At 45.5% G+C, this 22542-nt stretch overlaps 1 protein-coding gene across 1 annotated transcript in view; it reads right to left on the reverse strand.

The window, feature by feature from the left end:
• GAB2 (GRB2 associated binding protein 2) overlaps nt 1-20700 on the reverse strand; it is a 251707-nt gene extending 231007 nt beyond the window's left edge. The window contains exon 1 of the mRNA XM_043993203.1: nt 20060-20700. Coding sequence (XP_043849138.1) covers nt 20060-20134 — 75 coding nt within the window. The 5' untranslated portion in view covers nt 20135-20700. The remainder of the gene's footprint in view (nt 1-20059) is intronic.
• Nucleotides 20701-22542: the final 1842 nt, after the last annotated feature.

The raw sequence follows: 22542 nt of genomic DNA on the forward strand, positions 1-22542 counted from the left end.
TTTTCTTGGCAGATATCCTGGAGTGGTTTGCCATTTCCTTCTCCAGCTCATTTTTACAGATGAGGAAACTGAGGCAAACAGGGTTAAGTGACTTGTCCAGGGTCACACAGCTGGTAAGTGTTTGAGGCTGATGAGTACAGGCCTGGCACTATAACTACTGAACCAAATAACTGTCCTTCTATAGCTTTGAGTCATCAATTTTTACATCAGGAGACAGGGAACAGGCTTCATCATTGGTCCCTCTAGAAATTGTGCTTAGTCCCTGAATTGATCAGAGTTCTTAAGGCTTTCCAAGTAGTATCTTTGTTTTTAAAGTACAGTTAGCTACACATGTGTCCTATACCCTTACTCAGCTTTAAACTCTATGGAAAATAAGGACCTTGACTTTAGATCTAAACTTTCCATCCCTCTACTTCAGTGCTATGTTCAATAAGTCTTACAATGAATTAAATGTGATAGGCACCAAGACTAAGGTGCAGAATGAGCCCAGTTGCACTGTGATGGGACCAGACCTACAAAGAAAAAGCCAAGATTTTGCCATTCCTTGCTTTGGATTCCTTGCTGAAGATGTGGCTGACAAAATAAAAAGGTTTTGCCAAAAAATAATGGTTAAAAGAAAAATCATTCCGCCAGTCACAGCTCCTTCTCAATGTGAGCTTCTTGGTATAGTAGTTTCCATTAAGTTTATATGTGATACTTCCTTTTCTTTAATTCAAAACTCCCTCTTTCAAACATCGTGCACAGGGACAGCAATATTGTTTGATGAAGAACTGTGAATGACTTAACTATTCTCAGGATACAATGATCCAAGACAATTCCAAAGGATGAATGATGAACCATACTATCCACTTCCAAAGAAAGAACTGAGAGTTTGAACACATGCTATTTTTCATTTTCTTTCTTTTTATTCAAGTTTTCTCATCCAAAATGACTAATATGGTAATGTTTTACATAATTGCACATGGATAACCCACATCTGATTACTTGCCACCTCGGGGAGGGGGGAGGGGAGATAAAAATTTGGAACTCAAAACTTTGAATAAAAATGTTTATTATTTACCTAAAAAAAAAAACCCACCACAAACCCTCCCTCTTTCAAGTATGGAAGGATTTGCCCCTTTTCAATTCAATTGTTCCACTTGATATGACTGGCCATAATCTGCCTTCATCCTGCCTTTCCAAGAGGGTGGGAACTCCCTACAAACATTCCAAGAGGCTGCTAATTCCCCAATTTCATTAAGTTATCTCCAGCCATGGAACATGTGCACAGATTGTGCCACTGGCCAAGAAGAGATTCTCTCCTTATCTCCAATTAAAATGCTCTGATTCCTTCAGGGCTACCTCCTCTAAAGGGTCTTCTTCTTCCTCCTCCTCCTCCTCTTACTCACTCTCCCGCTAAAAGTGATCTGTCCTTCCTTCAATTTTCCTAGGTACTTTGTATGGATCTTCCCTATAGCCTTGAAAGCTAGCCTCAGAGCCAATGAGACTTTGGGTTCAAATCCTACTTATGACACATACTGACTCTGTGACCCTAGACAAGTCACTTTACTTTTGATGGCTCTAGCCAACTCAGTGAGACTAAGTTCCAGAATAGGACTCATCCCCACTAGTAGATGCCCCCTATATCAATGATAAAATTGTAGGTCCAGTCTCTATCCCTGCCTATACCTGTACCCTTACTACATTACCTTGTACCATTTATTCATGTACCTGTTGGACCCCCAACCCCATCACTCTATTGTAAGCTTCCTGGGGGCAGAAATGTGTTTTTCCACCTTTGTATCCCCAGCACCAGCAGGCCTTACATACCACAGGCAATTAATCTTTGCTGAATTGAATACATTATTAAGCACCTGTATACTGAATACTATGTAAGAGAATGTTCAGCTAATACATGCCTGCCCTCATTAAACTTACAGTCTAGTAGAGAGACATGACATGCAAATGACTATAATCTTACACAGAATATATGCATAATTCAATTTAGCAAACCATTTATTAAAATACCTACTGTATACAAAGCACACAAGTTCAGGCTAAAATTCTCCTGTAACCCTAGCACATATTGTAGTGCCTGGCATATAGTAAATGCTTAACAAATGTTTGTTGACTGACAAAAAACAATTAGTCTCTTCAGTCTGGAAAAGCTACCTAAGAAGAGTTCAAGAAACATGTTTCCCATGAAGTTCAGGCCTGGAAACAACATTTTGTGAAATTTGGGACCAAACCTGTCCTTTTCTTTCATGATCAAAAGGATTTAAATCTCTCTCTTTTTTTAAAAACTGTGATTTCTGTGTGATCTGTGATTTCATAGTGTGCATGGAAATTCCCAGTACGAAAGCTCAGAGGTGGGCACCTTCTCTACAACTTGTAGACTTAGTAAGCTTAACACTGGGTTAAATGACTTAGCCAGGGTCACACAGCCAGTCAGCTGCCTGAGGGGGTCACTGAACCCAGACCTGCTATCTGTTATGTCTAAATTGCCTCTTACTAACTAGGCCTCTGCTTTCCAGACTACAGCAGTCTCCTTTCTCCCTGTATTCATTCCTGCAGATGCCCCTTCAACTTTTTAACTCTTTATCAGACCTGGCCCAGATCTGTCCACAGCTTCTCTGTAAGTACACACAGGAAGGTGGCCAAGATGCTCTAGGCATAGGCACTCTGTGCTTTTGGTGGGGTGAAGGGGTGGGAAGACCATTGGTCTCTTAGTCTGAAATACTGGAGCTGCCACTTCATAACTGGGCTATCCCAGGCAGGTTATGTCACTTTGGGGTGAAGAGGAGTGCTCTGGATTTGGAGTGAGAGGCCCTGGATTGGAACACCACTTCTGACTCGATACTCATGGCCGTGCTCTCCGGGAAAGATCCTATACATCTCTCTGGGCACTTCCTTCTCAGCTATGCAAAGAAGGGCAAGAAATCATGTGCCCCAGAGTCTAAATCCCAGGAAGCCTGTTTCCTCATCTGGATCGTGAGGAGCATAAGACTATTTTTATAACCTACCTAAGAGGGTGGTTGTGAGGAAAACACTCTCTGGAAAAGTGAAAAGTGCAATCAAAAGTCAAAGCTTTGTTGTTTTTCTTTTTATTGTGAATTCAACAATCACAAACATTTCAAAACACAAAGAACAGAGCCAAAGAACTGCGTAAAAAACAGACCTTCTGCTACATACAGCATACTTTGTTAAAGAAGCATATATCTAAGTGTAACAAGGTAGTAACAGACTGCTCTATTACTGTCTCCTACCCCCCAGCCCCTTCTCTCTGTGCACTTTAACACAAGCTGCTTGTTTTTTTCCCCCAAGGCTATCATTACCTACCAATGTATCTCCTCTTCCATTTTTATCAATATGTACAGACAAGCAAAATTAATGAACACATTGGCCAAGTCTGGGAATTTGTGCCTCCTGTACTCCGTTCCAATACTGATGAACGTCAGCATTACTACTGTGCAGGGGGTGAGCTTCTGGATCCCCTTTCTCCCCAATACCATGAGTTTCATCTTCTAAAAACAGCTCACACAGAAATTTCTGGTATCCATTCATCAGGAATCTTCAAGGGCCTTGCTCACATCAAAAAAAGACACTGCTACAGAAGCAAATCCCTTTTGAGGAGTGATAGGATGAAAGAAGATGGATAATAGAATAAATATCATAGGGAAGGGAATAGGATGGAAGAGAAACAGTTAACAATAGTAATCATGAAAAAGAGAAAAGGGGGAAAATTGTACAAAAAATATTTATAGCAACTCTTGGTGGAGGCTAAGAATTGAGAATCAAGGGAATGTCCATCAATTGAGGAATGATGGAAAAAGCTGTGTTATATGATTGTAGTGGAATGAATGGACTTGTGCTACAGGAAATGACAAACAGGATGATCCCCCAAAAACCTTAAAAGACTAATGAATATCGATGTATAGTGAAGTGAGCAGAGCTGAGGACATTGTGCATAGTGACAGCAGTATTGTTTAATGAGTAATTGTGAATGACTTAACTACTCTCAGCAGTGCAATGATCCAAGACAATCCCAAGAAACTAATGAGGAAGCTTACTATGCACCCCTATAGAAAGAACTGATAAAAAAGAACACTTATGGATTGTACATATATAACCTGGTTGCAATCTTATGGAAGAGGGAGGAAAGGGAGGGAGGGAGAAAAACTCTAAATCTTATGAAAATGAATGTTGAAAACTACACTGACATGTAAATGGAAAATAAAAACACTTACTTAACTCTAAAAAAAAAAAAGACACTGCTTCATAGGTCTGGAAGCCCCAGGTCCAGAGGAGAGAAGCTCCCCGTCTGGAAGCCTAGTCATGTTCTGACCCATCCTCATGCAAATAAGGAATCACTTTGCATCTCTTTCCAGAAAGTCTAGTAAAGGCTTTTTGCATAGACGCATCCAACCCTGGCAAAATTATTAAGGCAGCCCAGGAGAGAAGCTGTAAACAAGTCAATTTCTAACACTGACGAGTCCATGACACCCAGGAGGCTTAAAGACAAAGACTGAAGGGCCTATTTTGGAATCCAGCAGTTTTTGACATCTTGCTTGCCCATTAGGCAGTTTAGGCAGAGGTGGTGGGTTCTAGGGGGTAGGGGCTGGGGTCCAGGAAGGGAGGGGGAAGGGAGAAGACAGGATTGGTTTTTTAGTTTCCATGAAAACCAACACATCTACCAAGCAAAACATGTCTTGACTCCACAAATTTTCTGTGGAGCTGATTGTTATGTCACAAAGCAGCATGTGATCAACACCTAGGTAGGTACCTGACCAACATCTCAGAGAGACATGGTTGCTTCAGTCCCACTTTATAGAGAGAAAGAACCAAAACCAAATGAAACCTGGGAAGTAATTACAAGAAGGAAGCAGCAAGGCCATCACAGAACCCCCAAATTTGAAAACTGGAAGTGACCTCAGAGTTCATCCAGCACAACCCATAATGAAATGAGTATTCTAGACAATTTAAATGATGGTGCAGGCCTCTTCTTCAGAGGATTTCAAGTACTTAAGAACAGTTAGCATATCTCCTTCTCCTCCAAATCTTCCCCTAAACATTCTCTCCTCCTGTCTGAACACCCACAGTTCCTTCAATGGATTCCGCCCCCCCACACACACCTTTTTTTTTTTTTTCTGGCAATGAGGGTTAAGTGACTTGCCCAGGGTCACACAGCTAGTAAGTGTTAAGTGTCTGAAACCGAATTTGAACTCAGGTCCTCCTGAATCCAGGGCTGGTGCTTTATCCACTTCACCACTTAGCTGCCCCCCAATTGAATTTCATAAGAGTCTCCAAGCTAGTAAATGTTCTTCCTAAAATTTGATGCCTAGAAGGAACCCAATGCTCCAGGGCTGGTCTAAGCAGGGCAGAGGACAGCAGGACAAATGTCTTCCTTGTTGGACACTAAAGCCTTTCAGCGCAGTCTAAAATAGGCTCTTTGGATGGTCACCACGCACTGTTGACTCATCTTATGTTTGCAATTCAGTCCAACCCCCAGACTTTTTTTTCCTCAGGAACTGTGGCTCAGCCATGATTCCCCCCATCCTATCATTGGGCAGTAGCTTTGGTTCATTTTTCAAATGAAAGCAAAGGATTTCACCTTCATTCCTACAGTTCCATCTTCAGGCAGTTCAGTCCACTGATTTATCCCTTTGAAATCTTTTTGGTTCCTGATGATGTTTCAAGAGGTTAGTTATCCACAACTCTGACAAGCATTCCATCTACGCCTTCACACAAGTCATAAATGAAAGTGTTGAACACCCTGGAGCTCCCTACCAGAGAGCAGACCACCAAGTTAATAGCAATCCATTCATGGCCACTCTTTGGATCTGGTGAGATAGTAAGAGATTCAAACCCTGCAAACATTCAGATAGGAATCGTTCCAACAGAGGCTTTCTGATTACCTCAGTGCCCTTCCCATCACACTATCCTGGTCTGTACAGGGCAGCAATTGTTTCTCCTGTAGTCTACTCTTCCCAGTGAAAACAATAGCCCTGAGATCCCCTTGATGCTAGTAGCTTTTCCTCGGCTGATTATTTCCCATTTTTCAAGTATATATCTTCTGTGTGTGTGTGTGTGTGTGTGTGTGTGTGTACATACACACATACAAAGTTGTTGGCACAATCTCTCTCCTTCATTAGAATGTAAGCTCCTTGGGGTCAGGGCCTATTTTTGCCTTTCTTTGTATCCCTATTGCTTGGCAGGGTGACTGGAACAGAGTAAATGCTTAATAAATGCTTCCTGACTTGTTTTCATTTGTGTAAATAGCATGGTATAGGAACAAAGATCATCCAATGCCAGTTAATCACTTATTGGGCTTTGAATTAAATTTTGTTTGAAGGGGCAGATTTGTTTCTGTGAAACTAATATAGGGAAGGCAGCTAGGTGGCGCAGTGGATAGAGCACCGGCCCTGGATTCAGGAGGACCTGAGTTCAAATCCAGCCTCAGACACTTGACACTTACTAGCTGTGTGACCCTGGGCAAGTCACTTAACCCTCACTGCCCCGTGCCCCCCCCCATTGTTAAAAATGTGATTGTTAACCTCACTACAACCATCTCTTAGGTTGGTACTCTAGAGTGACATTTACATTTAAATTCATTTCACTGCTTAAATTATCATAACTTTTCAGTCACTCCCTCTAAGTTGCCATTAGGATTTTTTGTCCATTCATTTTCATTCACTTTTCCTCTTATATGGTCTATTGTTGTTGTTGTTCAGTCTTTTTTTTTCAGTTGCATCTGACTTCGTGATGCCATTTGTTTTGGGGGGGGCACAAAGATACTGGAGTTCTTTGCCATTTCCTTCTCTAACTCATTTTACAGATGAGAAAACTGATGCAAATAGGGTTAAGCAACTTGCCCAGGGTCACAGAGCTGCTAAGAGTCTAACTGGACCATTATTCCCAACTTCCAGTTCAACTTTTTACACTTTGCTTTATTTCATGCCAGAGTGAGGTGTAAAATACATAATTAAAATGACATTAAACTAAAAAGGTTTTATACAACTAAAATAAATGTAGCCAAGAAAATTGGAGGAAAAATGTTTATAGACAATTTCTTAGAGAGAGGTGGAGGTTTTCCAAACAACTCCCTGGCCTCATATATAAATCCTGTGTCACACACACTCCCTCCCCAAGAAATGCCCTATCCATGTGAATGCTATTCAAGAGTTACATCCTAAGATCATGCTTTTCCCTACCCCATAGATTTCTCCCTTCAAACTTCTTTTCAGGAAAAGAACTCCAACCTCTGGTGATAAAAATGCTCTGTCTTGGAAGTCATCTGAGACTTTGTGCTTTGACAGATCTTAAACTCCTCAGATCTGTCCCATGTGCTCAAATAGACATTAAGATCAATAACAGCTGATGAAGGTCAAATGTACTGCTTTAAAGTGAAAGTCACGTATTTAGAGTCAGAGAAGACCCGGATTCCAATCCCAGTTGGGCTATAAAGTGAACTAGGAAAGAGATAATACAATGCTGCATGACTGGGCCCAAATGCAAGAAAAATGATATATTTTTTTTTGCCTTCCTTTGTGCTCCCAGCCCTTCCCAACATGCCCTGCACATAACAGATGCTTAACATGCTTGTTGACTTGATTTCATTTGGTACCTGAAGAGAAGTAGAACTTCCAGGAATAAGGAGGAGAGAGTCCCTGTGCTCTGCCCAGATCAGATGACATCTGGAAGACTACCCTCACTTATGGACACCATATTTTGGAAACAACATTGATAATCCAGAATGTCCACAGCGGAGCAACTCGGGCTCTGAGTCTATGTCACCTGGGAGGACCTGGGACTACAGAGATGTACTAGGTTTTTTTCAAGACTAAAATGTCTTAAAGATTAATTTCCCTTGGCTCCATGAGGCAGAATTAGGAGGAATGGGTACAAGTTGTATTGAGGTAAACTTACATTTGATGTCAGGAAAAACTTAACAAATGAAGCTATTCAAAAGTGAAATGTTTTGCCTCCATAGGTAGGGGTGTGTGTGTGTGTGTGTGTGTGTGTGTGTCTTTGGGGGGTCTTCAAGAAAACACTGAATGACTCCCTAGGAATGTTGTAGAAGGGATTCTTTTTCTGATATAGTTGGAAGAGGTGGTGCTAAGGTCCCTTACCATGACACAATTTTGTAACCTTCTGCTAATCACTCCCTTTCCAGGACCTTCATCATCTACAAAAAGGGGTGGAGGTAGGAAGGGGAAGGAGATAGTGAACAAACACTTATTAAGTGCCTACTATGTGCCAAGTAGTGTGCTAAGCACTGGGGATACAAATGTGAAAAAAGCTCTTTTGTTGCTTACAGTGGGTAATACACAAAAGCAGAACAGCTGGTGAGAAAAGAGAGGTTGAGAGATGAGGTCCCTCCTTAAATGGAGGTCTTAGAGTTCATGGACAAGGGAGGCCATAAGGTGGAGAACTGAAGCTGACAGAATAGCCAAGGGCTGTGGTATCAAACTCAGAGGGCCACACGCTGACTTGGAAAAAACCAACAACACATGTTTATTTATCTTTTAAAAATCAATATTAAAATCAGATAGGAACTACACAGAGAGAGACTTCTAACTTTTACAAGACTATTCTTTTAGTTTGGTTTTAGTCAAAAAGTAGAAAAGAGAGGTTTATCATCTCCATGTAAATGACTCCCAAATCTATATATCTAGCCCTAGTTTCTCCCGAGCACCATTTTCCACTTGGCCAACTATCTACCCAACATTCCAGACAAAAAGTCTCAGAAATATCTCCATTTAGCCACTATAGTGACTTCCCTCAAGTGTGAGTCCAACCATACCACTCCCTACTACTCCTCATTAACCTCCAGTGCATCCCACTGGATCACCTCCAAGATCAAATACAAAATCCCAGTCTAGCATTCAAACTTCTTCAAATCCTGGCCCCTTCCTACCTTTCCAGTCTTCATACACCTTACTCCCTGCCATGTACTCTTGGATGCAGTGACACTGGCCTCCTGGCTATTCCATGAACAAGTTACTCTATTTCTCATCTCTGGACATTTTCTCTGGTTGTCCCTCATGGCTGGAATGTTCTCCTTACTCTCCTCTGCCTACTCATTACCCTGCCTTCCTTTAAATCCCAACTAAAATCCTACCTTCTATAGGAAGCCTTTCCCAACCCCTCTTGTTTTGTGTTTTGTTTTTTGTTGTTGTTTTTTTTTGGGGAGGCAATTGGGGTTAAGTGACTTGCCCAGGGTCACACAGCTAGTAAGTGTTAAGTGTCTGAGGCTGGATTTGAACTCAGGTCCTCCTGACTCCAGGGCAGTGCTCTATCCACTACACCACCTAGCTGCCCCTTCCCAACCCCTCTTAATTCCAGTGCCTTCCTCTGTGAATCATTTCCTATATATCCTCTTATATAGCTTGTTTGTATGCATTTCATTTTGAATTTGTGAGTTCTTGAGGGCAGGGGCTGCCTTGTTGCTTCTTTTTGTATCCCTAATACTTAGAAGACACTTAATAAATTCTGATTGAGTAATTGATCTCAAACTCAACAAGTCCAAAACAGAAGTCATTATCACTACCTCCGCCCCCCCCCCCAAAATCCACCTCTCTTCTGAACTTCTCTATTTTAGTCAAAGGCACCACCAACCTTCCAAGTTCACAACCTCAGAGTTTATCCTTGACCCCTGACTCTCACTCTACCCTGCAGAATAGGAAGATGAAATAGCAACTGCTATTTGTCATTTAAAGCCCTTCACAACCTGCCCTCAACCTACTTTCCAGCCCAATTTCATGAGTCCCCTCCTGCGACTCTATGGTCCAGTTCAGCCCCCACCTCTGTGCTGGCTGCCCCTCCTCCCCCCAGAAAACTCTCCCTCCTTCCCTTCACCCCTAGAGCCCCATTTCCTTCAGGAGTCAGTCTGAGCATCAGCTTCTACTGCAGTCTTTCCTGCTCCCCTCCACCCCACAGTTGTGTGTCTTTCATCCAGAAGTCCCTTGCTTTCATTTTGCATATATTCTACATCCTTATCCATGTTGTTGCCACTGAGAGAACGGAAGCTCACTGAGGGTACCTAGTGTTTCATTCTCATCGCTGAGCTCCCAGCACCTAGCACTGTGCCTTACAATGAAACCAGGGTTTTAGGGATAGAGGCTAAACCCAAGGGGCAGATTTCACTGGTTATAAAGAGCTCCCTTTACCAACACACAGACCTCTGTAGAGTAGGGTCACACAGCCAGTCCGTCAGAGGCAGGACCTGATTCTGGGACCTGCTCTGTAGCCACTATCCCACACTCATAGATGGTTGGTGGTTAGGTAGACATGGGCAATGGAGATGTTTAGGAGGCACAAAGATAGTAAAACAAACAAACAAAAAGCAGACAACCAGATTTGGAGTTAAAAGGCCAAGTCAACTGACTTGCAGTTTAATTGGCTGTTGTCCTTTATTCTCAAGGAAGACCAAAATGACATCACTGGGTTTCTGATACCATTGAATACCATAGATACCACTTCCATAGCCAGATGTAAGATTCCTAGTTAAAGCTGCAGGGGTAAGAAACTTGCATTTATTGCTTGTAGTCCTTAGCATAGGACACAGAACAGTGATAAGAATTGCAATAACAATAGTAATAGGGATAGGAACAGGGATTTCATTCCTATAGGGAACTTCCAGGTGAGGAAATTCTACCAATTCAGGTTGGTGCCTTCTCTGCAACTTCTGGTATCAAGCTAATAGAAGTGACATGTCCAGTATATGTCAGATGCCAGACTTGAACCCAGTGTCTTCCTGCCTTGTTTACTGCTCCACTATGTTGCCTCTCTAATAACAACGATGTACACACAGTCTCACCTGATCCTCATGACAACCTTAGCAGGTGGGCAGTATATTAGTCCCATTTTACAAGTGCTGCTCAAAGGGGTAAAGGACTTGCTCAAGGTATCCTCACAACAACCTTCCCAGGGAGTCAGCGGTATTCTCATGACCCCCAGGTAGATCTTCTGGTTGTCTCTGGTCATCTAGCTCAGCCTGGTTGTCTTCATGATGTTGTTACCTCGCTGGGAAAAAGCCAGCCTGTGTGGCTTTGCTCAGAGAGATTAAACCAGATAGGGCGGCAGCTTCCAAGCTGTTTTATCAAGCGAGCAACAGTGAAGGCCTCCTTTCCTCCTCCCTCCATCTTTGCTTCCCCTGGTCCTTTGCCACCTCTGGGAAAGGCTTACTTAACAATTCAAAGCCCTGGGATCTCCAGCTTCACTCTTCCCCTCTCTGCCCCAGAATGACCCTGGGTTGGAGAATTTTACCAAGAGGAGGCTTGTTCCTTTCCAAGTTCACAGTTTTTGTCAACATCAGTGACAAGATCTAGGCAATGTGCTCTGATCTGGAGTCATCTCCTTGAGGCTGTGCTCAAGGTCAGAGGAAGCCATGCCAGTGATGAGGATGGAGGATTGATCAAGATGCTGGGAGAACAGGGATCTCCAGCCCTTCCCCTAATTTGCTGTGGGATCTTTTCCAGACCTCAGTTTCTTCCTATGTAAAATGAGAGAGATGGACTGAATGACCTGTTAAGTTCAAACACTCCATGACTCTCTGGGGGTGGAGAATATCCTTCTTTGCAAGCCCAGCCTGTATTAGGGGAGCTGGGGCTTACAGTCATGCAGCTCCCCTTTATACTCTCCTTTCAGTTGCTCTTGAGCCACTATCCCCCCCCACTCCTTTTCCCATCTATGTGCCTTGGCTCCCATCATCCTCTACAATGAGCCAACCTTTTCTCACTTCTGCCCTTCAAAGCCATCCCTTCCTTCATGGCCTAATGCAGAAGAACCTCTCCCTCTTCAAGATTTTTCTCAGCACCTTTGCCTGGACTGCTAGGCACTCCTTAAATATTGGCTGGTGTCATATCTCATCTTTGTGGATTATCAGTGCCTCCTGGCAGAGTCTAGGTTTGATTTCATTTCTATATTTCCTGCTTCAAGCATAGGGCCCTTGTACATGAAACAAGTACAACATTTTGCTCAATAGTAGATTTAGAAAAAAAAATTTTAAGTTTAACTCTAAGCAAATACAAAACAAAACATGGAACTGAACTGCAAATAAGTTCATAAAATCAGACGTTTTGTAATTAAGCACAAATAGCATTCTCTGTCCAATTCAAGCATTGTCCCTGGGGTTGGGGGCATCTGGCCTGTCTAGCATGCCAGATTGGCCTGCAAACCAGGGACAGACTACATAATCTCTGCTGTTGTTACCCCTGCCTGTCTTACCACCTGTCTCAGAATTTTCTTTTAACAATGTCATATAACATATGCTGAGAAGGCACCATGACACACTGCATAGAAGGCTGGCCTCAGAATCAGAAAGACCTGCCTTCAAGTTCTGCCTGACACATATTGGCTGTGTGACCCTAGGCAAGTCTCTTAGCTTCCCAAATCTCTAGGCAACTCTCAATTGCAGAGAAAGCACTGACCCTCATTGCTGGAGAGAGTTCCTTAGACTAGGGAAATGCCAATTCAAATCTCTATCTTCTACATATAAATTACAAATATTACAAATATTAAGGAAAATTCATAGAAATCAGTCTAGATGCAGACTTACATATGGGACATATCCAAAATATAAAAAACCCCACTTGATTCAGGACCTTAAGACTTTCAATCTGGTGTGGTGCCATTTCTTCAAACTACCTGATCTAGGAAAACAACATTCAAAAAAAACTATTTGGGGGGGCAGTTAGATGGTGGCAGTAGGGGGCAGCTAGGTGGTGCAGTGGATAAAGCACTGGCCCTGGATTCAGGAGGGCCTGAGTTCAAATTTGGCCTCAGACACTTGACACTTACTAGCTGTGTGACCCTGGGCAAGTCACTTAACCCTCATTGCCCCCCCCCAAAAAATTTTTTAAAAATTAAAATTTTAAAAAGCCCTATTTTTGGAATTACAGTTACAAAGGTGAAAATCATTTATAAAACATTCGAGTTTAAAATAGGTAAAGTTGCATGGAATTTTAAGTATGACAGGGTTAGTTTTTATTTATTTAGCTACTTATTTTACTGTTTTAAAAATTCTTAAATCAATCTTTTTGCACAAGTACTGTCTGTCCATCTACATTTAGGCCTTAAAAGACGAACTTAACACTTACTCCAAGTGTCTACAGATCTCCACCAAATTAGGGAGGCAAAGACTCACTTCCTAGGTCCTAGAAGAGGTAGTTGGTACACAGAGGACTGGGTTCAAGTCTCTGCTCTCCAACCAGCTAATAGGATAGGCTTGGACAAGTCATTCTACCTCTGGTGGGAATCCTCAGGTTCCTCATGGGCAAAATGAGGACAATCATCCCATGACCTACCCACCTCATAGGCTTGGCAGGCACAAATGAGTTACTGCATATGAGAGTTCATTTAAGTAGTAGAAATATAAGATAGAAATAAACCAGCACACTTCTATCCCAAGGGGGATGAGGAACATGCACACGCACTCCTATTCCAGCTGGAGCTATTTAAATATTGTTGTTTATTACTATTTAATCCACAGGGTACAAGCTGATAGGCCCTTAGGACTTCAGTCACATTGGTATGAGAAGCTAATTAAGGCTTTACTGAGCTGCTCACTTTTCCCCCAGTGGGAGGAAGAGCTGGAGAATGCAGATGATGAATGAAGAAAGATCAAGGAAAAGTCCACTCTTAGTGGAAACAGTGGAAAGAATTCAAAGCTTATTCTAAAGTCACAGCAAGGCTAGGGATGAGGACTGGACCTGTGATTTCATTCCAAAAAGAACTCCCAGGTGAGCAAAGTGCCTCCCCTGCAGGTCAGCACCTTCACTGCAATGGAGTCTTGGAGTTGCCTTGAGCATAGAGGTTACTGGACTTGCCTGGGATCACCCAACCAGCATATGTCCTGTCCAAGGCAGTACTTGGCCCAAGTCTTCCAGAAGCCCACCCCAGTAAGATGATTCTACACATGTTCCTGCCTTTCTTTCTGCAGTAGCATGGCATAGTGCAGAAATGGCTAGCCTTCCAGTCAGGAAGACCTGGTTGCTCTGCCTCTGCCACAAGCACCCAAGCTCCAAGCAATCCCTGGAGGGCTTGCAAAGCTGCCTTGGTGAGAAAAGTTTCCACATTCTATCTTCCCAAGGCCTACCCCAAAAGTGTGGAAATTTCTCATCCTGACGTTCAATGCCCTTCACACAATTTCAGAGTTGGAAGGAACCTCAGGGTTTAACTCACATCTGAGCAGCCATCCTAAATGCATCAATTCAATAAATATTCATTAAAAGCTCATCACAGGGGCAGCTAGGTGGCACAGTGGATAAAGCACTGGCCCTGGATTCAGGAGTACCTGAGTTCAAATCCATCCTCAGGCAATTGACACTTACTAGCTGTGTGACCCTGGGAAAGTCACTTAACCCCCATTGCCCCATGGGGGGGGGGAGCTCATGACAGGGGCAGCTAGGTGGTACAATGGATAGAACACTGGCCCTGGAGTCAGGAGTACCTGAGTTCAAATCTGGCCTCAAATACTTAACACTTACTAGTTGTATGACCCTGGGCAAGTCACTTAACCCCAAGTGCCTCACTAAAAAAAAAAAAGCTCATCACAGCTAGGCACTAGGAGCTACAAAGACCCTAAGGTCCCAGACAGGACCCAACTCAGGGACCACCTCCTCCATGAAGCCTTCCCTGATAGCCCCAGAAAAAGTGTCACTCTTCCATCTCCAATTTTCCTATAGCCCGTTATCTGAATCTCATTGGTCCTGAGAACTGACCTCCTTTAGACCGAACCTCCTTAAACTGTGTGTCTCGACTGAATGTGGGGGTCTCAAAAAATTTGGCAGTAAATGTTTGATTTGTTTACCTATTTTATATACCTATACACCCGGGATCACGGAAAAATTTCTCCGGCTAGAAGGGCCATGTGTGGAAAACCTTTAAGAAGTCTTGCTTTAGACTAAGCTCCTTGAGAGCAGGGAATAAACCATTGTTATCCCATTAATTGGGGATATAATCAAATGATTAAGATTATTACTTCTGGAAAGCATGTGGACACCCAGGGCCCAAAGGTGGTACTCACCCCACCCAGGCTTCCCCAGATTTCCACTCCCTGCCCATATTCCTCTAGGAGAATATAAATTCAAGGGTAGGAACTGTTTTTTTCTATTTCCACTTTCCACATTGAGCAGAGTGCTCAGCAGTCAGTGCTTGGGAAAGTTTTCTAATCCAGTCCTTACCTTCATAGCAATCTACTCCAAGATGCCCAAAACTCCCAGGCTTCCAGCTCTGAAGCCTCTTGATAACTTTCCTTTTTTTTTTTTTTTGGTGGGGCAATGACTTTCCCAGGGTCACACAGCTAGCAAGTGTCGTGTCTGAGGCTGGATTTGAACTCAGGTCCTCCTGAATCCAGGGCCGGTGCTTTATCCACTGCACCACCTAGCTTCCCCCTCACCCCCATAATTTTCCAATAAAACTCCAACCAACTCAAGAGGTGGGTGCCTAGGGATTGGCCTCAGGTCAATCATAGCCAGCTTATAGGATGTGGTGATGTTGGTGTGGTTTGGGAAACAGGGGAGGGAAGAAGGGAGTGTTTGGGATGGTCATCCAGCTCCTTGAAGCAGCTGGTGGTGGTCAGCAAGACCTGAATTCAAATCTGACCCAGACACTTACTACCTGCAGGCCCTTTCACAAGTCACCCTGAGCCCTCTGCATGCTCAAATGTAAAACGGAGACATAATAATAGCGCCTACCTCCTAGGGCTACCTCCAAGGGCTAGCATGAGGATCCAATGAGATGATATTTGTAAAAAGCTCGTGGTGGGCACTATAGAAGTGCTTATTCTCTTCCCTTGCTGGCTTGATTCTTTTAATGACAAATCCTCCTCCCCAGGCTTTCATGAATAAACTCAGCCACCACCACCACCCACGCCCCCACCCCCCACACACTTCAGCAACTATGCTTTCCTCATCTCTCCTCATCCCTCCTCTTGTCCCCAGGCCAGTGCTAGCCTCAAGTATTATTCATTGCAATATTCATCCCCCAAGTTCATAAATATTTGCATCTTGTCTCCTCCATTAGAATGTGAGCTCCCTGAAGTCAGGGACCCTGCTTTTATCCTTTAATACTTTTAACACAGTGCCTGGAATACTTCTTCCATCTGTGACCCTGGCAGATAGGTTACAACCTCTTGGTCTGCCTCAGTTTCCCCAGGAGGATAATAATAGCAGCAACCTCCCAGGGTTGCTTTGTGTAAGGATAAAACAAAATATTTGTAAAGTGCAGTGTAAATGTCATTAGTATTGTCAGTCATTCTCCACCTCTCATTACCTTAATGTTATAGTGGCTATTTGGGTTTTGCTCCACGGGAAATACGGTGGCTGCAGAGATCGTCCCGAAACACTCCCTTCCCCTTCCCCACCCCCAAACAACAGCAGTATAGCGAGAAAGGGGAAAACCCCCACTTTATGCAGAACAGGGCACACCCACCCCTTGGGGTTGGTTGGGGCTAAATTCCTTTGGAAAGTAGTCAAGGGAAAAGACTGCAGAACTGGAAACCTTGGGGTTTCTCTAGGCACCTCCTCCCCCGGCTTTGACTGAGGAGAAAAGTCAGTTTGAGGTGACTTGCTAGGAGTCACAACTATAAGTCCGTCTGGTGTGCAGCTTGCAGAGGGAATCTACAGCATTTTACTGAAGTAGGGAAAGTAGGGAAAGTGGAAGGGCACCTCCACCTCCAGCAAGATGCCTGAAGCTATGGAATGGATTGGCTGGGGATGTTTTGCCCCAGGCTAGTTTCTTCTCCGTTGGTTTTCCTTATACTTTTACCTGGTTCCTGGAGCTAGGCAGGTCCCCTGGCTTGGGAGGTGGAAGGGAGTAGGGAAATCCTGTGTAAACTAGGTCAGAATAGAGACACTTCGGTTTAAAGGATGAAGAGACTGGGATTGGAGATAATAGAGTCCTGGGTTTAAATCCCTTTATTAGCTAGAGGGCCAGTGTAGCCACTTCACTTAGCACCAAAAGAGGAGCAAGTACCTTAAACAGGTGAAGGTGTGAGATCTGCCAGCTTCAGCTTGCGCTAAAAGGCATTCCAATGCCTCCCCTCACTTCCAGCCCAGCCTAAAGCCTTTCCTCCCAGAGATTTTCTCTGATTTACCTTGTGTTCGTAATATTTGCTTGTTTTCTTCCCCATTAGAATTCAGGCTCCTTAATGATAGAAACTGGGCTTCTGTTTTATTTTGCCTTTCTTCCTATTGTTTCCAGCCCTCTGCCTAGAACCTGACACACAGTAGGTACTTAAATGCTTGTTGACTGACTGCCACACAGCTGCCAAGATAAAAGTCCCAAAGGGGGTCTGAGATGCAGCCCTGACAAATCAACAAGAAGCTTCAGTTGCAAGACTTTGAAACAAGCTTACTTAGAACAGGTTCAAACTTTGACAGTATATATATTTTTGTGATTGTTTTCCCAACTAGGCTACAACATCTCTCTGAAGAGATTTTAGACACCCCAGCTGGGAATGAGCAACGTTTGCTAGTAAATTTAGATGGGACTCTATTTTGCTGAAAAGGATGCAAAAAAAAAAAAATCTCCACAGGGATATCTCAGCGAAACTGAGAAGAGGGGACAATTTTACCTCTAAAGAAGAAATCATGGGGGCAGCTAGGTGGCGCAATGGATAGAGCACTGGCCCTGGACTCAGGAGTACCTTAATTCAAATCCGGCCTCAGACACTTGACACTTACTAACTGTGTGACCCTGGGCAAGTCACTTAACCCTCACTGCCCCACCAAAACAAAACAAAACAAACAAACAAACAAAAATGAAATCTTGGTGCTTTCTGGCTATATGGATTTTATTTTTATTATGCACTCAAAAAAACAAATTAAGCATCTGTAAGACCTCGTGGAGAAAAGGATGAAGGCAAGATTCCTGTCCTCACGGTACTTACAATTGAGATGAAAATAACCACAGGGATAACTCCTATACTAATCAGAATATACTAGACGCCTTAAAAGGAGTGGAGTAGATTGCATTACATGAATTTCTCTAAAAATCTCTTCCAATCTCATGATCTTCCAAAGGGCACGGAGATCAGATGAGGGATCGATCCTTTACCACTCCAGTTCTGAATCCCCAAGCTTTCCCCACCCATGATCCAACTAACTAACAGCCTGATTTCATTTGAACACATAGGACAAAAACTTCCTTTGAAAAACAGAAAGTCATTTCCTCAGTCCAAAGGCCAGAACTCACTTGGTTCTGATCTGGAAACCCAAGACAGGAAACTCTGGTAAGCCTCTGGCTCCCCCTCCCCCCACCAGCCCCCAACAGGACAAGCAGCCACTGCTCACAGCTGACAGTGGGCCGGGTCTGTACACAGTTCCCTAGATGCAATGCAGCTGGAAGGCAATCTCGCTCGCTCTCTCTTTCTCTCGCCTGTGGGAGTGACTTCAAGGAGACCCGATTACTGGTGCAACTCCTTTCAGGAGGGGGAAGACAGAGATGAAAGCAGGAAGGAGTAGGAATGGGTCATGGATGGATTTCCAAGCCGATTTCAGAATCCTACTGTTGGGGGAAGCGGAGATCACCTCCGGGGGATAGTAGACAATGCATCTCCCCCCCCCCCCCACGCTCCGCTCCATGCATCAGTCTTCTAACCAGACCTTTGCGACAGACACCCCAGATTTTGCCGCCGACTGGCCGATGCTTGCAGCCCCAAACCACTCTAACGTTACTGTCCTTCGAATAGGGTCTGGGGCATTGAGCGATCGCCCTGAAAGGCTCTTGGCTCCGCTCGGGGCTCTGTCCCTAGCTAAGCGGGAAGGCTTGCTCGGTCTCATTCTCTCCCTCCCTCCAAAGAGGCCGCCCCAGTAATTTCAATAACCTCTGTCAGCTACCACCACCTGGCAACCGAGAACCTTGATCTCTCTCCCTGAGCCACCGGGGGCTTGCAACCATAAAACCCCGGCCGGTTTGAGCGGACAAACTGCAGTGTCACCATCAGGAAGGGGGAGGGACGGCGTGTGTCTGGGAAACAGACTAAGGCAAAAAGGAGAAAACAAATGAGTCACTTGATACAAGTTGTGCACATGCGATGGTGACGCTCCCCTCGCGGATGGCTTAGGGACACAGAATAACCCACTTAGACCCCTGAGGAGCAGCGCCGAGGAAGGGAGAAAGGGGCCAAGGGTGCGCGGCCAAAGGTGACCTATGCCTGGTGCTGCCCGATCTCGAACCTGGGCTTGGCCTTTCTCCCTAAACCTTGCTTCGTGTCGCCCCCACCCAGTGGCTGCCACCATCTACTCGGCTTCCCCACCCCCTTCTTCTCTGCAAGCCCCAGCCACTCTGTTTAGGGCTATTTATGCTCACTCAGCCCGCGGGAATCCACTCTCTCTCCCTCTCCAAAGCCCGTCAATAACAACTTCAATACTGTGTGTTTGCCACCGAGGCGCCTCAAAGAGCGACCCCCTCCTTCTCCTCCTCCTCGTCCTCGTCCCCACACTAACCCACAGATGTACGCGAACCAACAAGAATGGCCCCTCCGGACCAGAGGGGACGGCTCGGTCACGTCCCCCGAGCAGCCCCAGCCGCCCCCCTTCTCCGGCACTCCCCTCCCCCCTGCCTGTTTGCTTTCTCCATGCACCTGCGGCAGGTGTGCTCGCAGGCTGCCCGGAGAGAGCCGGCTAGGGACCGGCCTGGGGAAGCCACGACCCTCGCCCAGCCCAGCCAAGTTCCATTTTAATTCCTCGGCTTTCACTTTCACGCTCCATTAGCGCCAATTCCCCCCGGTAGCTTTCCCGCCCGGCGGCGAGCAGGGTTGGGGAGGGGGTGGTACCCCCGGCCTTCGGCTCCTCCAGGCTTCCGCAGTCTCTCCCGCCAGCCCGTGGAGCCCGACTCCCGGAGACGTCCATCCGAGCGTCCCGGCCCCCCGGACACCCAGGGGCCGGGGCAATCCCCTGGCTCCAACCCAGCCCCGCTGCGTCTGGGGCTAGCTGCCCAGAGTGCTGTCCCCGGGAAAGGCAAGGAAACCCCCCGAGGCGGCTCCCGGCTCCCGGCCCCTTCCTCGGGCGTCCACCCCAAACTCCCGGCCCCGAGCCGGCTCCCACCGCTTCCCTCCGGTTTCTGCTGGACTTACATAGCGCCTCAACTTCTTCTCCGGGGGCGACTTCCTCAGCCAGCCGGCACACACCACCTCCCCGCCGCCGCTCATCCTCGCCCAGGCACCCGAGGCGGGCTGTCTCTGCCGGGGCCCCCGGCCAGGGGCATTCACCAGTCACGATCCACGCGCAGACGGGCAGACGGCGGCCTGGAGCGGCCCCCGGGAGCCGTCGGGGTGAAGGTCTAAGCAGCCCCGGGGCGCCGCCGCCTCCTCGCCCGTCCCGAGCAAGCCCACTGGCGGGGCCGCGGCTCCGAGCTTCCTTGCTTGCAGGGAGCGGGTAGGGGGCGCCGAGCGCGCCGCGTCCCAGCCCGATCTGCTCACAGCAGCCTCCGGAGCTCGCGCCGCCCCACGGCCACGGCCAATGCCACTGCCACGGCCGGCTCGCGCTGTCTGCTGCCTGCCGCCGTCTCGCTCTCACACACAGCGACACTTTCCAAAAAAACAACAACCCAGCTGTTGGGGCTCTAAGAAGGCAGGAAACTGCTTTTGCCCCGGGTTTCCAACGCGATTTTTTTTTTACCACGCCCACATCGCAGTGTAAAGCGAGGCACCGGGCGAGCCTCTTTAAAGACACAAACACGGCGGCTGCTCAGCTGTGGACGGACTCCGAGCTCTGAAGGGAGGCGGCTGGGGGAGAGGTGGGGTCAACGGGGTGGCGATGGGAGGTACGCGCGGCTGCCGTGGGAAAGGCTGGCCCCCACACCGGCATGGGCTTTAAATAGATATACATACATACATATAGATATATAGATATACATACATATAAATATATCGCATACTATATTAAGCTAAGACTAATCAGAATAAGACTAATAATAAATCACATCGAATAAATCACCCTTCTCTCCAGCCTAGTGTAGGAGAAAGAGTACTGGACAAGGGAGTCCGCTGACTGCCGGATTCGAATCCTGCTTTCGACATCTAGTTAGTAGCTGTAAATGACAGGTCAAATCACTCCGCTCCTCTGAGCATACTGACGTGCATCAAGAAATCCCCAAACACTTAGCATGTGCCTACCATGGTCCAGGCACTGTGCTAGGTGCTGGGTATATGTGTATAAAGAATGAAAGGATTCCTACTCTCAGTGAGCTTACCATGGGGATGGTACAGAAGGCACTGTGGTATAGTAGAAAACTCGGGTTAGAAGGACCCATGAAATCTGCTCTCAGATCTCGGCTCTGCTACATAGTATCTGTGTGACCTTAGTCTCTTCTCCTCGGTCAATTTCGGTACCTATATATAAGATGAGGATGTTGGAAAACATCTCCAGGGTCCCTTCTAAATCGAAATTATCTTCTGATCTTGTAGCAACCTATATACTGGTTAAGAAAATGTTATATACTTATATGTTATAAGCTGTTGTTATTCTAGATCTGCACACAATTGGCCCTCCACAAATGTCTATCACTTTAAGTATTCAGCTTCGGTTTCCCCATCTGCAAAATGGGGTTAATGTATGATACTGCCACTGCTACCTCAGGGGGATGTGAGAGAAGTGTTCTGTAAACCTTTAAAGGCTAGTAAAAAGAATATAAGCTGTTGTGAAACTTGTACTTCCTCCCTCCCGGTTATTGTCCATCCATTGAGTAAACATTAAAGAACTACTGTATGCAGAAGTTAGTAAGTGTTCCAGGCAGAATTTGAACCTAGCTCTGTCCTCACTACATGATCATTATAAAGTGCTGAGGTTGCAGGGAGGAGTCAAATCAGTCTCATCAGAAAGGTGGAACAAATGTCAGCCTTTTACTCTCTCCAACCAGAATGAGGGTTTTAACAGGGGAGTCTACCGAGCATAGTATTTGGTTATTGATTTTTAAATGATGTACTACTTGAAAGGGAATTTGATGGCTCCTACCATTTCATACCTACTACAGGAGTCTCAAGTTTCAGCAGCTCCTGTTCCAGCTGAAATTAGCAATCCACTTCCCAGCAAGGATTTAATTATCTGTCTCTCCCACTGGGGAGAGTGGGGTATGTGTGAAGATAAAAGAATGGGGAAGCCACTTACTCCATGAGGCAAAGGATATTTCTCTCTCTCTCTCTCTCTCTCTCTCTCTCTCTCTCTCTCTCTCTCTCTCTCTCTCTCTCTCTCTCTCTCTCTCTCTCTCTTCTTTCCCTCCTCCACTCTTCCCCTTCCCCTCTCCCTCCTGCCCTCCAAGGGGGTCCCTGGGGAATCCTACACTATAAAGGGTGTTATACAGCTATTCTAAGGAATTAAACCATGGTGATTATTATAAAGTGAACAACTTAATGCAATTTGGAGCTATTGGGAACATTAAAGATCATTTAGTCTAACCCTCTGTGTTACAAATGAGGAAACTGAGACTCAAAACAGAGAAGAAATTTGCCCTAGGTCACTTAAGTAGTTAGTCGAAGAGCCCAGATTGAAGCTCAGGCCCCCTAACTCAAGACCCAGGAGGCACTTTGCTCTCCATATACAGTATGCCACACAGAAGAAA

The sequence above is a fragment of the Dromiciops gliroides genome, chromosome 3, assembly GCF_019393635.1.
Source record: "Dromiciops gliroides isolate mDroGli1 chromosome 3, mDroGli1.pri, whole genome shotgun sequence".
Lineage (NCBI taxonomy): Eukaryota > Metazoa > Chordata > Mammalia > Microbiotheria > Microbiotheriidae > Dromiciops > Dromiciops gliroides.